This window comes from Ambystoma mexicanum, chromosome 6p, assembly GCF_040938575.1.
Source record: "Ambystoma mexicanum isolate Mex_15411 chromosome 6p, UKY_AmexF1_1, whole genome shotgun sequence".
In the NCBI taxonomy this organism is placed as follows: Eukaryota; Metazoa; Chordata; class Amphibia; order Caudata; family Ambystomatidae; genus Ambystoma; species Ambystoma mexicanum.
The window spans coordinates 1,526,333,269-1,526,355,152 of NC_090935.1; the positions used below are offsets into that span (position 1 = coordinate 1,526,333,269).

General features: G+C 47.4%; 1 protein-coding gene across 1 annotated transcript in view; it reads left to right on the top strand.

Annotated features, from left to right (window-relative positions):
• Nucleotides 1-20,605, top strand: part of ANP32B (acidic nuclear phosphoprotein 32 family member B) — a 290,508-nt gene extending 269,903 nt beyond the window's left edge. Inside the window, exon 7 of the mRNA XM_069626392.1 lies at nt 19,998-20,605. Within this exon, the coding sequence (XP_069482493.1) occupies nt 19,998-20,068 (71 nt within the window). The 3' untranslated portion in view covers nt 20,069-20,605. The remainder of the gene's footprint in view (nt 1-19,997) is intronic.
• The last annotated feature ends 1,279 nt before the right edge of the window (nt 20,606-21,884 follow it).

Sequence of the window (21,884 nt, forward strand, 5' to 3'; positions counted from 1 at the left end):
TGATGAGGAAAGGTGGTTAACAAGATACACAGGGAATCGATGACACTCATCCTAGTTGCTCCTATGTGGGCGAGACAACCATGGTTCCCACATCTACGCAGACTGGCGACGTGTGACCCCATCAGACTCCCGTGCTGGTACAGCCTACTCTCCCAGCACGAAGGACAATCTGTGCATCCTCAACCAAACTCGTTGAACTTGGCAGCATGGCTCCTGAAGTCAGAGTTCGGGCATCTCAATTTACCCCAGAGATGTATGGATATCTTAAAAGAATCAAGAAAACCTAACACATGGCACTGTTATTTTGATAAGTGGAAAAGATTTGTTATTTGGTGCCAGAATAAACAAATCCACCCAGTTGATTGCACTCCTTCCAATATTGTTACCTACATGCTCCACTGGACGCAGGGTTGGTATTTAATTCACTCAAGGTACACCTGGCGGTGCTGTCAGCCTACATCACCTCCCATAACAAGGTGTCATGGTGGAAGGAGGTGCTTGTTGTCAAAGCCTTTATGGAAGGGGTGAAGAGACTCCACCATCCAATTTCTAACCCACCATCAGGGTGGGACCTTAATGTGGTGCTTTCTAAACTCATGGGCCCTCCCTTTGAACCCATGCATAAAGCTAGTCTCAAACACCCGACTTATAAAACTGCCTTCTTGGTAGCCATTAGATCCATAAGAAGGGTCCGTGAAATTCAAGCTCTGTCAGTGCAGGATCCTTTCTTTATTGTCCATAAGGATAAACTGGTTCTACGGACTCACCCTAGGTTCTCACATACGTTTATTTCTAAATTCCATGTTAACCAGTCCATTGAGCTACCGGCCTTCTTCCAAGAACCCAAAAGCTCTGCTGAGGTGAAACTACACACATTAGATGTGAGAAGAGCGGTCCTCTACTACGTGGACAAGACCAGACCGCTAAGAAAGACAGATCAACTGTTCGTCTCCGTAGCTACAGGCAGAGAAGGAGATCGCGTCTCTAAAGGTGCCATCTCTAAATGAATAGTCAAATGTATTCAGCTGTGTTACTCCCTTTCAGCAAAAACACTGTCTTTTACGCCAAGGGCCCACTCTACAAGGGGTACTGGGGCCACTCTGATTTCATTGCAAATGTACCCCTTGACACCATTTGCAAAGCAGCTACATGGAGCTCTATTCACGCTTTTACTCAGCACTACTGCATTGACACTCATTCCAAGACAGATACTCAAGTGGGACAAGCGGTTCTAAGACATTTGTTCGCTCATGACCCTTCTCACATGCCACCTCCTTCTTCTAACACTGCTCGCTAATCTATGCACAGCATGTGATCTAAGCAGATTCCACAAGCCTCAGAAGGGATACATTACTCACCCTAATCGTATTTCTGATGCTTGTATTTGCTTAGATTCACATGCGCCCGCCCTTCCTCCCCTCTGAGAGAAGGGGCATGGATGCTTGTAGTCTTATCTATCTGCTTGGATACTCTGTACTCACCGCTACTCCTCATGTCAGAAAAAATACAATCTGAGGGTCCTACACGCGTGAGGGGTCATGGGTACAGTGGACGTCACACTAGGGATAGTATTACTGGCACGCCTTAGTTCGCTGCTTTTCGAGTTTCGAACAACAAACTGTAATACTCCGCAGCTTCCACTAGATGTCGGCCTATGCACAGCATGTGAATCTAAGCAGATACAAGCATCAGAAATACGATTACGGTGAGTAATGTATCCTATCCCTCATCTGCGGCTGTCCCCCATTTTACAGCGTATCCAGGAAGGGCAGGAGCCTAGCGCTGCCAGCCCCAGCCCTCACCATGAGCACCAGACGCAACGCGCAGAGCGCCTAATGATGCCTTCGCCACAGGCATGCTGAAACATCCAGTAAGGAGAGATCATCAATAATACTCAGTTCGTCGGCATTTCGCTTGCTATTGCTTTTAACAAATATAGTATTTGCAAGTGCTGAATGTCTCTGTCCGCATCACACACTCTGTGTGCATATTCAAAGATGGCCGCTCAATTCGTAGCATCCAGTAGAGGCCCTAGCGTCCTACTCTGGGGACGCCCTGATTGGCTCAACACTCCATCTACTACCGGCAACAAGACCGGAGGCGGAAGCCGGACGCATCTCCTAAAGGGCCGCAACCTCAAGGAAGGGTCTGACTGCGGCTGTCCGCAGCGGACCGGCGACCTCGAGCAGCCCCGCTGCTCCTTATTCTGCCCGTCCAAGTAAGTTCGATCTGAACCATCCCGCCCCTCCTCACCACCGTCCTCTCGGCGTAGCTAACTACCAGAGACTAATATTACAATTGACAGGCATCAGGACTACGATTAATATAACTGTATATTAAGAAAATGTATTGATGCTGCCGCTCAATCCCAACTGGACTATCCACCTCAGCCATCACACAACCTGCTGTTTTCTCTGATCGTTATCTTAATAGCTCAGTGACTCAGATCTCCTGCAGACGGTACGCCTTTAGCACTGCATAACACTCTGCTACAGTCAATGATTATTTGCATGTCATTTTTGTGTCTGCCTTATCCTGTTGTAGTGCAAACCCTATTAGCAACCTAGTATAGCAGCTTGAATGACAACTAGTCACCTATTAGACAATGGGTTGTATGCATTAATTGCCTTCTTTTCTAACTAAAGCACCTAAATTGTCGCACGGCACGTTGCCCATACTCCTCTCACCATGCGCCCTGATATCAACCATTTGGTATAGATATGATTGTGTACCCTGTCATCTACTGTTAACATTCTGCCTACATCTGCTAGTTAACCTGATTCTAAAGTATCTTTCTCCAGAAATACATACCTTATTCACGTACAGTGCCTAACACTATCACTAGGGCACAATTATGCGTGATTGGCTATCCCTCATCATGTTCCCTTTCACCATCATTGCAAACCATATACCTTGCACAGGGAACCATTATGTGAACTATAAAGATGGCCTCACTAAACTAGCCTGTCCTCACCCACCACCCCATCCCTTGCCCTACCCCATTCCTGCCCACCCAAACACCATTCCCTCTCCACTCTAATGGCGAAAATGCCAGAAGCCCCACTTCTTGGGGACTCTGCCAAATAAGTCCTCTAGCACACTTAACAAGAATGCCCACAGACTCCCGTATCTGCAGTGGAAACCCCTTCCACTATTCCCATTCTGGGGATTACTAGAAATAATCGCCTAAGATCGCGTACTAGATACCATGATCAGAGACACCCACCTAGTGTAAACACACTCAGCAAATTATCGCCTATGGTAATCACTCGCCCTAGAAAAATTATTACCAATGACCTACCATGCCCAACTACAACAGTTTCTGTTACACCACCTACTCCCAGACAAAAACCTCTCGAACTATAATGGCGCTCTCATTAATGCACAGTCCCTAGGAGCACATGCCATTGAAATACACAACCTCATTATTGATCTTAATTTAGACTTCTGGTAATCACAGAATCCTGGCTCCGCCAAGCCTCTGGACCATTACTTTCCCTAGCAATCCCTCCAGACTACACCATATTTAGGACAGACAGATTCCACTCACATGGTGGTGGAGTAGCTATCATATCCAAAAAAGACCTCCATTTCAGACACTGTCCTTTTGAAGACATCACGGGCTACGAATTACTACTAGTCAAATTTGCCCCCAATGACAAAACTATCAACATTATAGTAACCTACAGAGCCCCCAACTCGAATAGTAGCCCAGAAATAGATCTACCACGATTACTAACCCCAATGACTAAACCTAAAACCAAATGCATCCTCTTAGGAGACTTCAACTTAGGATTTATGGACCCTCTAGACACCAAAGCAGAAGCTCTACACTCGGCATTAAAGGACATGAACTTCATGCAACTAGTGGATGCCCCGACTCACGTCAAAGGAAGAACTCTGGATTGGATCTTAACCTTGAACACTAACATAACCATAGATTCCATTACCCCCCTCATCTTGACAGACCATCATAATATTAATTTTACAATTAATGGAAATGAACCTCTCCTCCCCCCAATCACTACTACTTAATCCTATGAAACTAGGAACCGTTGTAAGCTTACACAGGGCAACCTCATGCCACTGCTTAATGAAGTCTTTAAGACCATATCAATTACCAGTGAAAATCCTTGCCACTTGGCTGACACGTACCACAACTGCCTCACCTCGACTGTGAGCGCAGTAGCCCCCCTCACCACCAAAGCTAAAAGAATAGAAAAACGTTCATGCTCTTGGTTTAATGATGACATAACGATCCTCAGAAGAACCAAACGTGCATTAGAACATGCACACAGAAAACACCCTAATATAGAATCTGGAAATGCCTTCCAACTGGCTAACGCCACCTACAAAAAAAGCCATTGTCACACAGAAAGCCAATGCCTACAATATCCGAATCAGCAACGCTGCCTCTGATTCCAAAGAACTCTTTTCCATTTTGAGAGAATTGGAAAATCCAACACCCATTATAAATGCCACCAACTCCAGCAAAGAATGGTGCACCACCATTCAAAATGCACTGACCGCTAAGATATCTCTCCAGCAAAATATAATCACTACCAAAAGACAACTATTATCGGATGAACCTCTACCCACCAACCTTAATACAACCACCAAAACCAACTCCAATCCCATATTCCACTTCTCTCCTGTCTCCCAATAGTTGGTGCTTAATACTATAACCAAACTCAAAGCATCTACTCCTGGTTCACCCCGCAGTTAAGAACTTTACGCATAGAAAAACGTAAGGCTGAATCACTCTGGAAGAGCCACCCGTGTGACGCTAACAAAGATCGCCTCATCATCACCACACACAATTACAAAGAAGCGATTCTACAAGCCAAAAAGGAGACCTACAACAAACGTATCTTACAAGCGGAATCCAACACAAAGGAGTTATTTAAAATCCTTAAAGAATTGGAATCCCCATCCCCTACGCCTGACACTTGCATTAAAGACAGTAAATGGTGTAACAATATCCAAAACGCTCTCCTCAACGAAATCACCACCTTGCAATCAAAAATGAATGCCAAACAAACTACTTTACTCACCAACCCCCTACCAAACCAACCAGCAAGCTTTCCAATACTCAGACGGCCTCTTTTACCCACACCCCCTTTAGCTTCACCCCACTCACCATACCTGAGGTCGAAACCATCATGCGCAATTTAAAACCCTCTAACTGCCAAGGCGACTCTTACCCAACAGCTATCGTCAAGGAAGCAGCACATGACCTCGCTCCTTTTTATAACCACCTTCCTTAATTCTTCATTCCTAACTAGTATGGTACCCAATAACCTAAAGGATGCGTGGGTTATCCCTTTCCTACGACTCTAGACCCTGAAACACCAATTAACTACAGACCAATCACCACCGTACCGTTCCTTCTCAAAATACTTGACAGAGCAGCATACCTGCAGATTCAGTACTACTTAGAGACCAATAACCTCCTCGGCACAAGACAATCTGGCTTCAGAACTAAGCACGGGACTGAAACAGCTTTACTTGATCTCAAAACCCAAATTGAGGACCTTAAAGACAATGGTAAACTGGCCCTCCTACTAATTCTGGGCCTATCTGCTGCTTTTGATTTGGTCAGTCGCCAAATACTTTGTCAGCACTTGAAGTCATCGGCACATTTCTCTGACAACGCCTCCAACTGGATTAGGTCATTCCTTGACAACAGGCACATGAGAGTTTTCTCCCCTACTGCATCGGCCGATCCCATACCAGTCCCGTGTGGAGTCCCGCAAGGATCCTGTGTCTCCACAACTCTCTACAATGTCTTCACCAAACCATTATTTGATGTGCTTGATTATCTGGGTGTCACCTACATGAATTACGCTGATGACACCCAGATACTCATACCCATCACTGGTGACTACATTGCTTACTCTAAAGCCCTTAATGACATTTACCTTGTCATACAAGCTTGGATGGCCCAGCACGAACTATGCCTCAACGATGACAAGACTGAGCTTCTTATCTTAGGCACACAACAGAGACTTAACAAACTAAGTCCACTGTTCGGCTCCTTCAATATTGACGGCAATCTGATTAAAGTAGCTAAAGACACCAAAACTCTGGGTATATACCTTGACGCCTCCCTGACACTCACCAGACAAACCAATGCAGTTGCCGCTGCATCCGCATACACATGGAAATTGATCTCAGCCTACCGCCCTTTCCTTACTGCCCAGAATTGCATTACCTTGGCCAGGACCCTGGTTATGTCCAAATTGGACTACTGCAATGCACTGTACCAAGGCACCAACCAGGGTAATCTCAACAAACTTCAGACAATCGAAAACAATGCTATTAGAGCATCCCTCAACATCCCCCGATCAGCCCACTTCTCAGAAACCAGGAAGAACCTCAATTGGCTCTCAGTTACCCAAAGGATCTCCCTGAAAGCACTGGTCCTCACATACAAATGTGTTAACCACCAGGCCCCTACTTACCTAGCCTCACGATTCACTCAATATACTCCAGCACGTGTACTCAGATCTGCACAAATTCAAGGTCTTGCAATCCCTAGATTCAAGCTTCATTCTGCCGGTGGCGCTAGCTTCCCTGTCCTGGCAGCCAAGCTCTGGAACACTATACCACTCATGATCAGAACACTACCCTCCTTCAACCAATTCAAACATAAAGCCAAGCTCTGGCTAGCAACATCCCACTAACAACCGCTCGTCTATTTGAACGGGCCGTCGGGGTCCTAGCTCTGTTCTGCTCCGCCCTGATTACTGCTTGATGTTGTAACGTCCTCTGTATACTCTGGGTATAATCTGCTGGGACTGCTATGATGACTCGTCCACTATTGTTTGTAATATTACACTACCTGTATTGTAAATGGACTTCTTGTTGCTATGTTTACTACTGTAATGTAATGCTCTACTAATATATGCGCCCGGTTGCCCATCGGCCTGGTCTGCGCTTTACAAATAAAACAAATACAAATCTAATTGCAAAGAAGACTCTGTCCCAGCACATGTAGTCAAATCATGCGCCCTATCCCTCACACCCATCATAACCAATTTTGTTAACGCCTCATTTAAAAGAAATATGGTACCGGCCAGTATCAAAGAAACTTGGATTACACCATTGTTAAAAAAAACACCCTTGATCCTACGGTACCCACCAACTACCGACCAATAACAACGGTACCTTTATTGCTCAAAATCATAGATAAAATAGCCTATAAGCAAGTCCAAGCACATCTAGAAGACAACCAACTTCTTGGCACCAGGCAATCGGGCTTTAGACCAAACCACAGCACGGAAACGACACTCTTAGATTTAAAAATCCAGATGGATAACATTAGAGATACAGGCAAACTTTGCATTCTCCTGCTCTTGGACCTATCTGCAGCGTTTAATCTTGTAGACCACGACAAACTCTGTTCCACCTTATCAAAAGACTTCAATTTTTCCACTGATGCCACTATGTGGATTAAATCTTTCCTGGCAGAACGAACTACTAGAGTCGACATAAAGAAGCAGCAGACCCTATCCCAGTCCCCATTGGAGTACCTCAAGGGTCATGCCTCTCTCCTACACTCTATAATGCTTATACTAAGCTCCTCTTTGCAGCTCTAGATGATATGGGTGTCATCTATACCAACTTTGCTGATGACACTCAGATCCTTATACCACTTTCAGGGAACTACACTCAAGACACTGTAACCATCAACAATATCTATGCCATAATTCAGAACTGGATGGCATTAAACAGCCTGTGCCTCAACGATGAGAAGACAGATTCTCATCGTGGGCTCCCAATCTAAATTAGGCACACTCCACCCAGACTACTCGGCCATCAACATCGATGGTACAATGATCCCTGTCTCTAAGCAAGTTAAAACATTAGGAGTGTACCTGGATGCCAACCTTACAATGGCTGAACACATCAACACATTATCCTCCTCATTCTCCTACACAACCAAGCTAATAGCACTAAGCCGCCAATTTCCGACCCCAACTAACTGCATTACTTTGGCCAGAGCATTAATATTATCCAAACTAGACTACTGTAATGTACTGTTACTCGGGACCTCGACCACTAATCTTAACAAACTGTAACTAATCCAGAACAAAGCCTTAAGAGCTGCCCTAGGATTGAAAAAATCTGATCACATCTGTAAAATCAGAAGCGATGCTCACTGGCTTCCCATCAAGGCTAGAATCCTCTTCAAGATTCTGTGTATCACATTCAAATGCCACCATAACAAAGCTCCCACTTATCTGAACAACTCCATTGCCAAAAAAGAATCGGTCAGAACACTAAAATCAAATAACCAACTCCTACTACGGCTGCTCCGCTTCAAGAATACTAGAGCAGGAGGGAGTAGTTTCCAATACCTAGCTCCAAAACATTGGAACACCATCCCGCTTGGTATCAATAAAAAAGAAACACTATCTGGTTTTAAAAAACTTTTAAAAACCTGGTTTATTTAACCAGTATTGATAGATCAGATACAGCCCGCATCTCTGAACAGTGTGATTAATCTGTGATTAGTAATCTCTCCTCATGAATTCAATTGTACATGTCTTGTTTTAAAAAAAAGTTGTCTGTAACCTCGCCGTGATACCTCAGGGTCCTGGGCGAGTAATAAATGTAATACATAAAATATATAATATTTTTTTTTCTGGTGCTTGTTAATCTGTTTAGAATCACATGCTGTGCATATGGTCCGACATCCAGTGGTAACCGCGTAGTATTGAATATAAACATATTTATATAAAGAGAGCGATCGATTATTCCACAATTAATTGATATTGATATTTTCTTTCTATCGCGCTCGTACACAAGTGTTTCAGAGCGTGGCAAAGGGGGGGAACAGGGGATAACAAAACAGCGATCTTACTAGGCCCAGTGACATTGAGAAAGTGCAAGTGCATGGGAGAGGGGGAGGGGAAAAGTGCATGGAAGGGGGAGAAGTGGAAAGTGCGAAGCAGAAGAGAAACAGATAAATAACAATAAATAAATAATAAATGCAACAAACAGTGGTAGTGCAGCCAGCAATTTGCAAGTGCTAGGTTTAAGGCATCAGACAGGGTAGGTCTGATAGGTGCAGGACGAAAAAAGGGGGAGCTGTATGGGTACAGATACAGACCCCAGTGCAAGGGGTGGCCCGTAGGCAGTGCGGGAGGGTGGCAGGGTGAGCAGGTACCTGGGCCCAGAGGACAGAGGGTGGCTAGGTGCACAGTGCTAACAGAGAACAGATCAGCAGGGAAGAGGGGGAGCGAAGGTAGAAGAAAAGAGGAAGGTCTTTAGGTGCTTCCACAAGTTTTAAGAGTGGCAGGGAGGCTGTTCCAGAGGGAGGCCCCAGCCGAAGACCTAGCTATACCCCAGCTCGTTTCTTTCAAAAACGACTGACCTTGAGGGAGTTGGAGGTAGAGGAGCGAAGAGCTCGAGAGGGGAGGTATTTGCGGAGGGATAGCTGAAGGTATCCAGAAAGCCTTGTGTACAATGCATAGGGTTTCGAATTTAATCCTTGCATCAACTGGGAGCCAATGGAGAGATTTCAGAGCTGGAGAGATGCGATCCCAGGGTTTGAGGCCAAGGACAAGTCTTGCCGTCCTGTTCTGGATTAGCTGCAGAGGGCGGAGAGTAGAGGCAGGTAGATTTAGAAAGAGGCTGTTACAATAGTCCAACCTAGGGAGAATCAGAGCTTGGGACACCATGAGCTTCTGGGGGAAGCAGAGGAAAGGCAGAGAACCTCTGAGAAGGTGCAGTAGGAAATTTGACTTTTTAGAGACCTCAGCAATGTGGGCGGAGAAGGAAAGGGTGGAGTCAAAGATGACCCCGAGGTTCCTTGTCTCGCAGGTGGGGGTAGGAGGAGGGCCAAGGAAAGCCAGCCAGAGGGTGAGGGGAAAGGATGGTGAAGGTGTGCCGATGAGGATCTCCGTCTTGCTGGCATTTAGACAAAGATCATTGGCGGCACACCAATCTTTAATGGCAGTTAGGCAATCAGAGATGAGAGAGGGAGAGGAGGTGTCAGAGGGCAGCCTGAAAATGAGCTGAGTGTCATCCGTGTAGCACTGGAAATTTGAGCAGAAAATGGCAATGCAGTGGGCGAGAGTTGCCAGGTATTGGTTGAAAAGCCAGGGCGAGAGGTTACACCTCTGGGGAACACCATAGGTAGAGAGGAAGATAGATGATGGGAAGGACCCAAGTTGGACCTGGGAGGGTCGATTTGAGAGGAAAGAGGTCAGCCAGGCCAGAGCCTGATCAGTGATAACCAGGTTTTTACTGAGATAGTTGAGCAGGATGGTATGGTTGACCGCGTCGAATGCAGAAGAGAGATCGAGGAGGATGAGGACAGAGGGAATGTTAGAGTCAAGGTTGGAGAGCAGACTGGTGGTCATGGAGACAGCCAACAAAATTGGAATGAAGGTTAAGCTGAGAGATGGCCAACTTTTCCAGGAGTTTGCCCAGAAAGGGAGTAATGGAAATTGGGCGATAGTTAGCTGGACAAGAAGGATCCGCTGTGGGTTTCTTGAGAAGAGGATGCACAAGGTAGTGCTTCAGAGGGGAGGGGGAAGTATCCTGAGGCAAAGGAGTGGTTGCAAAAATCAGCAAGGGCCGGAGCGAGAGTGTCAATGTGGTCCTTGATGGTTTTAGAGGAACAGGGATGAACCTGTTTTGTCATGAAGCCTAGTTGGCTATCACCTACCTGCTTGTATAATACTGTGACTTCATATATGCCTCTATGCAAATCTGTTTGTATATATTTACACCACCTGTTGATGTGTAAGGTATGCACATTATCATTGTAACCTGAGATAGGTGCCCAGATGTAAATTATGTACATTTTTGTTCTATGTATTCTATGACTGTAACCCAAGATATGCGCCCAGATGCTTTTTTGGACCAGGCGCGATTTATAAATAAAATACAAATACAAATAGATCTGACTTGTCTAACGACCTCGTCGGGGGAGAAAAGAGGAAAGGACGAGAAGGATGGTGGGAGGGGTGTCTAAAGGAGCGTCAGCAAGCACAGATGGAGAGGGGAGAGGAGCGGTGGGGTTGGAGAGAGTGGACAGGATGTCCTGGGTTTTTGAAATGAAGTGAGAGGCAAGAGCATTGCAAAGAGCCTGGGAGGCAACAGGAGGGGTAGAGACTGCAGCAGGGTTGGCCAGCTCCTTGCAGATTTTAAAGTGTTCGGCCGAGTTGTTAGATGCCGCAGAGACACAAGCTTGAATGTGGACTCTTCTTGGTGAGGACAGAGTCGGTATTGCCTTTGCAGCAGACAGGCCAGTTTTTCAGAGGATGAACAGGAAGCCCTCCATTCCCTCTCAGCAGGCCTACACTTACGTTTAAGTGTAGCTAGGTCAGAGTCATACCAGGAATTGCACCTGGCTTTGGACTTCAAACAGATCCTCATGACAGGAGCAAGAGCATCAAGAGTATCAGAAATTGAAGAGTAGAGCAGAGACGGGGCAATGTCAGGATGTGAAACAGCCAAAGGTGGAGGGGGGGGAGAATGGCGGCAAAAGCCTCAACTGACACACGCTTAATGGGCCGGATGTCCGAGAAGGTAGGTGGCAGTGTTGGGGTAGGCTTGGCTTGGGGGGAAGAGAGGGAGAGATGAGAGGAGAGGAGGGATCGCTCCAGGAGAGAGGAGTGGTCAGAGGGATCCAGAGGGGGAGGTCAGAGGAGATAAAGACATAGGCCCTCATTACGACCCTGGCGGAAAGGGGAAAACGATGGCGGAAATGCAATACCGCCATCGAATAGCGCTCGGTGCGACTATGACCCGTCACCGCAAAGTACGAAGCCATTAGCGACACCGTAGTGAACGCCAACGCTAACTGCACTAAGCACGCGCGCGCCATGCCAAACCGCAAACACCACCATGGTGCAACGGTACGCCAATTCCGACCCTAGCGGACATGTACCTAACGCCATCAGGCATGGCGGAATGGACCATTCCGCCATGGCGAGAAGTACGGCATCGCGAATCAACCGTAAACGGCCCCACTGAGTGCCTGTACACCGCTCCCTGCCCACAAAGTACAACTCCCTGTAGGTGCAATGAAGTCACAATGCAACCAGTGAAATGTACAAAGCACCCATGCATGCCAACGAACAAAAGCAACACAAGAGGGGCCAATGGGAGCTGCAGGTCACAGATGGCACGAATACAGAAGCCATCCCAATGGACATGACCACAGTCCCCCACCAAGAAACGCACGCAAACACAGGCACCTGTGACCAGCAACATTCCGAAAATCACATCATTCCACCAGTCCACCTGGCTGACCGCCATCTGTCACACAAAACCCAATCCCCCGCCCCTGAGCATGACAACATCCAAACTGTCATATAGGCAGCCCCCATCCCTGACCTCACGGGCTCAGTAGGCAAACGCGCCCAGCACAGTACCACGCAACTAAACCCCGAAGCAGGAACCCAATGCAGATCTCCTCACAATACATCGCCCCACATATAGGCACATGCCACATCACTTGCAAAGAAAAACGCTACACAGGCCAAATCAGAATAGAAATTTAATGCACAACAAAATCACCAAGCCCATACAGCCATCAGGCCATGAACTCCAAAACACATTTCACCATTGTGGGCTGCATCCGCAAGAAATGACCAGCCACTACTTGTGTGACGCCCTGTCCCATCATGGTACACAGAGCCACAATCACGTACGAAAAGGCAAAAAGGAAGCGCACACAACCGCAGGGCCGTCCCAATGGGGAGGCACTAGTCCAGCTGAAAGGCCGAAATGTTGCTCCGAGCCACCAGTACTGCGTAAGGGCATGTGGGCCACTGGCGATCGTCCCATAAGATCGTAATGCTGCTCCACCGATTAACACGAAGCAGCAGGTGTCGGGAGTATAATCCATCTGCAGGAGTGGCATACAGATGGCAGTGGCAAAAGGGGAGGAGATACCTGTCAACCAAAAGAAAAGAACAAGAACAGAATGGCCATCAGAACTACATTCGAACAACTCACTTCAATGAGCACACGAAATCCACAGCCATATGCATGCTAGCCCACTCCAAAGGATCATCACCACCCCAAAGCCACTTGCGACTCATAACCATCTATACCTAGGTGTAAACACCATCACGAACGAGTGTACCTGTGCATGCGTCTGCCAAAACAGAATCCATCAGATGGGAATGTTAACGTGCATGGACACAAGTGTCTGAGGGCGCGTCGAGACAGGGAGGGCTCAACAAGGCCAGATAGACGATGGTCCAACTATGGCAGCCCTGCATCACATAGCGTAGGGGAGGCGGATAGATCCCAAGAAGCCCTGTACATGGCAAACTCTGCATCAAATCACCTGCCCATGCATCCATTCATCATTCCCTCATCCCTGGATCAAAACGCCTGAATAATTACTCACATGACATTAGAAACGTCCATTGAGTCTGTGCGTAATGCAGCCTGCTAAATCCACAGTGCCCCAGCCCGTAAATCCAGTGTTGTGAAGTAACATGTATTTGGGAATGGCCGGCCTCATCGCCCACGTAGCTATTGCGCATCCCAAACTATTCATATCAATCATTGCTCCCTCGCCATGGGCCCTGTCTCAAGGACATAGAACAATAGAACGTTATATTTGCAGTCAGACCTGTGGGCATCTCCTCGCCGCTAGCTGGAAACCGAAAGCGCCGCCCTTCGAATTCCTCATTTGCAACATCACGTCGAAAAGGCATCTGTGGCCGTTTGAAATCACTAATTATCTCATCGAGTGCGGCTGTGTGTGAAAATGGCAACTGCCTTCACCCACAAATGGGACGCCCCGCCCGTCGTTGCAACTCGGTACAGTGATGCATGAGGGCCCACCGTTACTCGAGTACTACGTTCCACTGACCCTTCACAAGTCCGTTCGCGACTGCACAGATAGTATGGGAAACAATGGGACCACAGCAGAATGAACATATCAACCAATCTTACACGCCCATCGGGTACAAATACATGATTGCAATAGCAAGATACCATTCCCCGAATTGCAGCGTAGTGCGCGGGACGTGCTCGGCCAAAGGGGAGAGCAGTTTGCACAGGTGGAATCAATCACCACAGGTGGAGGCCATACAGCCTGGAAACACATAAATTGCACACCCAGTCTCCTCCCACAACCACAGCGAAATGCTACCGGCAGGACTCGCGATGTTGGCCCTGGGGGACCTGATAGCACTGCAAGTGCTCCGACTCCAAGAAGAAGACGAACAACAACTACAACCAGCCGCACGGAGGAGACGCAGGAGGAGGAGGAGGCCAAGGCAGGGCCAGCAAGGCCCAGCAGCACAGCCACTACCACCACGCAGGCAGCCCGCAATCCCACGCCTCCGAGCACATCCGTTCAACCTCACTGATGAGCAGATCCACACCCTCTACCGTCTGGACCGGGACACCATAGCCGCCATTGTGGACATGACACAGGCTGACCTAGTCAGCATGATAGATAGCCCAACCGCAATCCCACCCCTACTGAAGGTGGTGTCTGTACTCCACTTCCTGGCCACAGGCACCTACCAGCACACAGTCGGACAGTTGCATGGCATTTCTCAGCCACTGTTCTCACGGACACTATTCCAAGTGCTCGATCCCCTCCTGCAGCACGCAGACGACTACATCTCCCTACCACGCTCGGAGCAGGAAATAACCAACACAAAAGTGGGATTCCATGCACTTGCCGGCATACCGGGTTGCATTGGTGCCATCGACTGCACCCATGTTGAATTGGTCGTGCCACATGCCATGGAGGCCCAGTACCGCAACCGAAAACAATTTCATTCCCTGAATGTACAAATGGTGTGTGACTCCAACAGGATCTTTGCGCATTGTTGTGCCCGATTCCCTGGATCAACCCATGATTCCATGGTCTTGAGGAACTCTACCATACCACGCTACATGGAGCGACACGCAGGGAACAGATCCTGGCTACTCGGTGAGTCTCATTGCATGCATGATGATGTGGGGTATGTGATTTGGCAATGTACTGGCAGGAAGGGGGGGGGGTGTGCGTACGTATCAATGGCATCCCACATCCTACGTTTCTCGTCCACATACAGGTGATGCTGGATATCCACTGAAGAGATGGCTCCTCACACCAGTCCGGAACCCACGGGACCAGCATGAGGAGGACTACAACCATGCCCACTCACGTACCCGTGTAGTCATTGAGCAGGCATTCGGCCTACTGAAGGGCCGTTTCCGCTGCCTCAGCAGGTCTGGCGGGGCACTCCTGTACCACCATGAGAAGGTTGCAAAGATGGTGATGGCATGTGTCATGCTCCACAACATGTGCGTACGTAGAAATGTGCCCATGCCCCCTGACGCAGAACTGCAAGCACCGGATGATGGTCATGATGAGGGTGGGGATGTGGCAGCACCTCAAGGAGTCTGCGAGGCACCGGAGGCCCGTGACATTCGTCAGCATCTCATTGATGTATGCTTCTAGCACTCATGCCTGGTGGCTGATACATGGACACGGGACACGTGGCACTGTGTGTGTCTGGAACATGCACGAAATGGACTGTACGCCTATGATGGCCTAGTACACAAAGATCAATGTCCACACATCTCATTGGTTGATCGTGCACTGTTTATGGCATATGTGATATCATGTTGTACACCCTATCGACCCGCCACCCAAGTGAGCCCAACACACCCCCTCCACCCTCCTACCTCCCCCCCGAACACCAGTGTTCAAAGATGCTCATTGTCAGTGGGCTGTCGCTATTGCATGCCCCCTCTGCGGGTATCAGGGGCACCCCTGCCTGTGGAGCGCCGGGTCCTCCCAGATCTACGTTGGGGGCTGCCCTGGACGGAACTTGCAACGGATGATGTGTCTGCCTGCTCACGTCCATGCATGTCCCTAAGGGTTTGCGAGAGCTCAGTGAGCACACGGCGCACTGCGGCAAGTTCGGCACATACGTCTTTGGACGTCGCATGCAGTTCCCCCCTCAGGCTCTCGGTGCTTCTCTCAATTTGTGACCTTAGCGTCTCTGTGCCTCTCTCCATTTCTGCCCTAAGTGTCTCAGTTGATGTTTCTATGTCTGCCTTGGTGCCCCCACATTCATCGGCATGGTCCTTGAGGAGTGTGGCCAGTTGCTGCTGTTGTTCGATCAACTGGTCGAGGGACTGTTGCCTCTGCTGGGCCATGGCCATTTGCGGGGGTGTCGCAGAGGGGCTGTTGACCTCATGTTGCCTTCCCACAGGGCTTGGGGGGGATGGCCAGTCGTCGTCTTGTGGGTGCCCCTGCGTGGTATCCTCATGTTGTACGGGATGGGACAGACGGGGGGATTGGGACAGGTCATGGATGGATCTGACTTCGGCATCCCCGTTTTCTGTGTCCGAGCATGCTGCCATCAATGGGGTGTCACCTATGGTGCTGCTGCCACCAGAGGCAGTGCCTTCTGTGGCATCCATTGGGGGGACCTGTGGTGATGGTGTTGTGGGCATGCTGGCTGCTGGGGTGCCTGTTGATGTTCCCTCCTGTGTGCTGCCACCTGATTTGTGCTGCTGCCGTGTCTTGATGCGTGCAGCTGAGGTGGAGGGTCTCTGGCCGTTGGTCTTGGCCCTCTTTGCAGGTGTGCTGGTAGGGGTGTCCTGTTGCTCGTCGTTTGGATCGGACCCTGTGGTGGAGTAAAGGAGAGCGAGGGTCATTGATGGGTCTGTGGGAATTGGAATGGCATAGTATCACATGCTTTGGGGTGGTACCTGAGGGTGATTTGGGTCGGGGCCTTGGAGGTGCTTTCATTTGTGTGTGGAGTGAGGGTGCAGTTGTTTGGCAGCCTGCAGTTAGGGTGTGCCTGCTGCACGTGTAGTGCGTGTTTTAGGGGTTTTTAATTATTTATGTATTTATTGTGGTTTTTAACGTGCGCTATCAGGCCGATGTGTGTGGACGTTCTCCTGGACATGTGTTTCTGTTGCACTATGTGGACGCATGGTACTTCACATGGATGGACTGTGTGGATTGTTTTATCTGGCCCACCTACCTGAATCTTCGGATGTCTGCACTCCTTTCTCCATCCCTCCGACTCCCTCAATGCTCTCCATTCCGATGGTGGAGGCACAGATTTCTTCCCAGGGGGTCAACTTGATGGGTGATTCAGGACCTCCCCCGGTGGCTGTGGCAATGTTGCGGTTGGCAGAGAGTATGCTGCGGACGCGTATCCGCAGGTCGTCCCATCGCTTGCGGCATTGCTGTGGGGTGCGGTCCCCACCGCACTTACCCGCTGTGCCACCAGAGCCCATATGGCCTTCTTGTTTGCAAGTGCCGTCCTGGTCATTTGCGTGGAGAAGACCACGGCAGCATTCTCCTGGAGGGTCTCTGTTAGCACGGTGAGTTCCTCACGGGAGAAGTGGACCTGCCGCTTGCGGTCGCACGCTTTCTTCGCTGCTTTTCCCATTTTTCTTGGTTTCGCTAGGGTGGTTGACGGGGTGGGGTGTGTCTCAGGGTAGTGTTTTTAGTGGTTGTGTGGTTTTAGTGTATTTATAGGTGTACGCCGGGATGTTTCCCGTTCCGGGCCCGTGTTTTAACTTCCGTTTCCGTATATTTCCGGCCACCGTACTTTCCGGTAGGCGCACACTGCGGTGACCGCTAAGAGGGGTGGCGGTATTGCACCTGGGGCGCCGTACGGCGGCGGTGTGGGCCGTTTTGGGGTCTTTTCCGCCATCGCGGACTTTGCACTTCCGCCATGCCGTGGTGCTCGTGCCCGATGGGTCGGAATGGGCCGCACTTTGCTCCTTCGTGCAATGGCGGAAACGCTATTTACGCTGTGGCGCTCCGGTCAGTCGATTTCCGCAAGGGTCGTAATGAGGGCCATAGTGTTTGCCCTGCAGAGTGAGTTGGGCCAGAGGGGAGGAGGGAGAGGGAGTCGCAGAGGTCACGGAAGAGCACAGAGGAGGAACAAAGAGTCTAAATGTATATTGAGGTCACCGAGGAGCAGTAGTTGAGTGGTAGAGGCCAGGAAGGAGGAGGAGAGGTCCGCCCACTAATAGAGAAATTAGTTGATTTGACCAGGAGGCCGGTAGATGGTAGTCAAAGCAAGAGAATGGGTAGGCGAGAGAGAAAGCCTACAGACAAGGCATTCAAAAGAGGAGTAGGTCTGAGTGGGAATGATAGAAGCAGGAATCCACTCAGGAAAGATGAAGGCTACTCCCCACCGGACCGGGAGGATCTGGGTGCGGAGAGGATCTTGTAGCCATCAGGGAGGAGAGTGTCAAAGCACGTGAAAGAGCTGGTCGTAATCCTGAGGTAGCAAAAGATGCCTCTCAGCGGCTGCTCAGTTCACTCGAGTTACAGCGCTGCATATTACAAAAAAGCATCATCTACCAAGGTTCCGTTTGGAATGTGGAATTAATGCAGTCTTAGAAACAGTCTTGGTTTGCTAGCTCAGCTGGTGTTTTCTCTGATGTTCAGTCCATCAACATACAATCATTTTAAACAGTAAATCCAGAAGACCTTCGCACATGCTTCAGGAATCACAAATCCAAAATCTCTGTTCTAAAGACATGTTCCACTGGGAAAATCCACATGTCTGACAAGGAGTGGTCCGAATGTTTGAAATGGTTGGCTATTTTCTGGTCAACCCTGTGTTTAATGATGAATGATTTGTGATTCCTGAAGCATGTGCGAAGGTCATTGGTGGTTGTCACCTACATATTTTGTGCCATTCTCTCGGCAGTGAATCGCACAAACCACATTGGATAATCGGCATGTAAAACGATTTTCGATATTATAGTTTCTTCCAGTGCTAGAATATGTAACCGTGGAGGTTTGTAAAAGATATTCACATGCAATAAATTTTTTGGAATCTCAGCAGAACAGTTGTAATCCAAACCTAACAATAAGTCTATGCAAATTTGGAACTCTACGAGGAGCCATTACTGGTGCTTTGGGGAAAGCCTTTTGTAATAGTTCGAGTTGGCCATTATGGGGAACGTATCTTGAATGATCTTTTTAAAGTTGTGTGCTACTGGATGGTAATCTACCACCAATGGGATCCCGTCACATTTGTGTCTGATGTTGGTGTTCCTCTCGATAATTCAAAAGATTTTTGAATCTGCTGTTGTATAATATGCAATCGCAGTCTGAATAGATTAGTGAGCTCTGCATATGTATTTTCAAAGTGCCTTCATTACTGCAGATGCGTTTTATTCTAAGAGCTTGACTGAAGATAATTACTTTCATATGATGCGGGTGACTGGATGTCCTGTTTAAATATAGAAGGCAACAGTTGGGTTTAATTTGCTCATCTTTTCCTATCTTATTATAGTGGGGTTAGAGTCTGGGTGCTGTTGGAGCACTAGTTTAGGGACAGTAGCAGATCCCTTCAGCTAGGCGAAGGCAGGTTGATAGCTACCTTAGGATTCAGTGATGCTAAACCGAAAGCAGTTTTTCCTTGCAGACATGGGATGATCTGATTGTTGTAGAGCAATGGAAGTGGAAATATATCCTTGCATATGGTGACATGGGAGAGGTCGGGGGGGGGGGGGCATGCTGTCCATCTCAGAAAATGGAGCTTTAACACTGACAGCACACACATTGCAGGCAACCGAATATAAATTGAATGCACAAATATCATGCCTTGTTGGTTGGCTGTTCTTAAATCTCCAAACCTCAATATTGATACCAGAACTCTAAATACTAAACTTGGAAAGGAAAAGCAGAGCTTGTGCACAACAGTAAAAGGGCTTCGGAATTCTGCAGACCACCAAATACAATCCTTTGTCTCCCAGTTAGTTTACTCTCTTCCATCCCTGTCCACCTTTTGACATAGAGCGGAACCACACACTGGCCTGCCTGGTAAGTAGTGTGATGTTACAAAGATTAGACTCTTGATCTCCAATGGGAGTGTTAAGACATTGGTTTAAGAGATAGTGCAAGCATGTAAAGATCTGTTTCTTGCTGATCATACTTGTAGATTAGTAACTAATTGCATGTGTTTTTGAAAATGGTTAATTTGTCATGTCACATAATTGATTTGATTTTGTGCCTTCCTCTGCAGATGAAGATGAAGAAAAGGGTGAAAAGCGAAAGAGGGAAACAGATGACGAAGGAGAGGAAGATGATGAATAAAAATTCTGTGATCTTAAAGGACTGTTCAGTATTGATTAGACTGGCCCTTCACAAGGAAACATAACTGTTAAAAGGCCCCGGACACGCCAAAGAGTCGTTTCTGTGACATTCCACGTTTCTACAATCAATTCCTATTTGAAACGTATTTAGTGGTTTAAATTGAAATTCAACAGAAAAATATCAATACAACCCAGAAAACCTTGGGCTTAACAACTGGGTTAATGAATTTACTCTTTTGTTGGCGGGATTCTTAGGTTTTTATTTAAGACCTAATGCTTTAGCGAGAGGAACAAAATACGATTGGTTAGTCATGATTGCCAATGGCTGCCTGTTATACAAGGGTTGTAGCACCATTTTTACTGTCTGTGTGACGGAAAAGCTTTGTAAATAAAATCTTAACATTTTGGGTCTGTTTTTCATAATTTTGCTTTTCTCCCTTAACCGTTGAACATTTTTTTACCTTAAGGTGTTTTTTGCAACAAAATGGCGACAAATATTTTTAGGAACAGTGAAATAAATCTGTTACGCTTTGATAAACTTGTTGTTTGCTTACTTTTGTCATTTAGAACATGGTAAAACTGTATTTTGTTGATTTGTATTTGTGGTTTTAATGTAATTTGTCTAAGACTGTTCCATGTTAAACAATGCTCAGCCATCCTGCACTGTCATAATTGGCCCACAAAAGTGGAGCTTTTTCATTTGCCATGTGATTAGTGTCTTTAGCTGCATCTTCCTTAATTGGGTATTGTTAGTGATTCCCTTGTGCTTACCAGGCTCCATACGTGGTACCAGTAGTAAAGCAGCTCAGGCCCAATTCTCAGGAGGTGGGGTGATGTTGTTTGCAGGTACATGACACACTTTTATTTATGTCCAATGAGAGAATGTGCGGATATATTTTCTTCATATGTAAGAAAAAGGCAATGCAGAAAATCACTTCACTTACAAGTACATTGTGTAAAACAAAATATGCCACATTGTGACAGGTAAGTAAACCACTTACAATAGGAGATAAAAATAAGTGTTCATAGAAAAGAAAATGCAGTGGCTTGTAAACAGCATACTTTTCCTATCTAGACCAGAAAGTTAAGAAGAGAAGATAACAAGGGAGCCATTTATGCATATTTTACTTGTGTCTCAAGGAGGCGTTTCTGGATTTCCGGAGGAGTGAGACCCACAGAGGACCCTTGAAAGAGGTTCTCCAGCACACTATTGGTGGTTTCTAGATGTGGTCACTGTGCACTTTGTTTGGAAATGACCTTCGGTTCCACTGACTACACACCTGTGGAGAAGGAACCCCAAGTCCCTTAAGAAGGAGGATTATTGACTATTTAGTGTTTTCATAGGGTGAAGGTCGGAACAAGACTAAAACTGAGTGTTTCTTCCCACCATCTGTCCTCCCCTCCCTCCTGCTTTTGTTTCTTTTCCCACTTCTCTTCCCATTTCACTGTATCTGGTAAACTTGGAGTTTGTCGGACTCTTCCCTCTCCTTTACAAGACTGAGAGAGGAAATATGAGACGTAAGTCCATCTATTTAATATTTGTAAGGCCCAGATTTTTCTATTATTTAATGCCTCTAAGTTTCTGATATGTTCTCTAATTTCTTTAGCGCCTCTTCTACTGTTCCGTCGTCTCTTCGGACTTCCTATGTCACGTATTCACTGTCTTTTTTTCTTTCCCACTGTGATTCTATTTCTACTGACCTCTTATCCCTTCAATGGCTTTCTTGTCACTCGCGTCTAAGGTTCAATTTTCTCTGCTTAGTATCTTTCCTCTTGTCGTTCTTCTCTTCTGCTTTCTCTCTCCGTTCCCAATCACA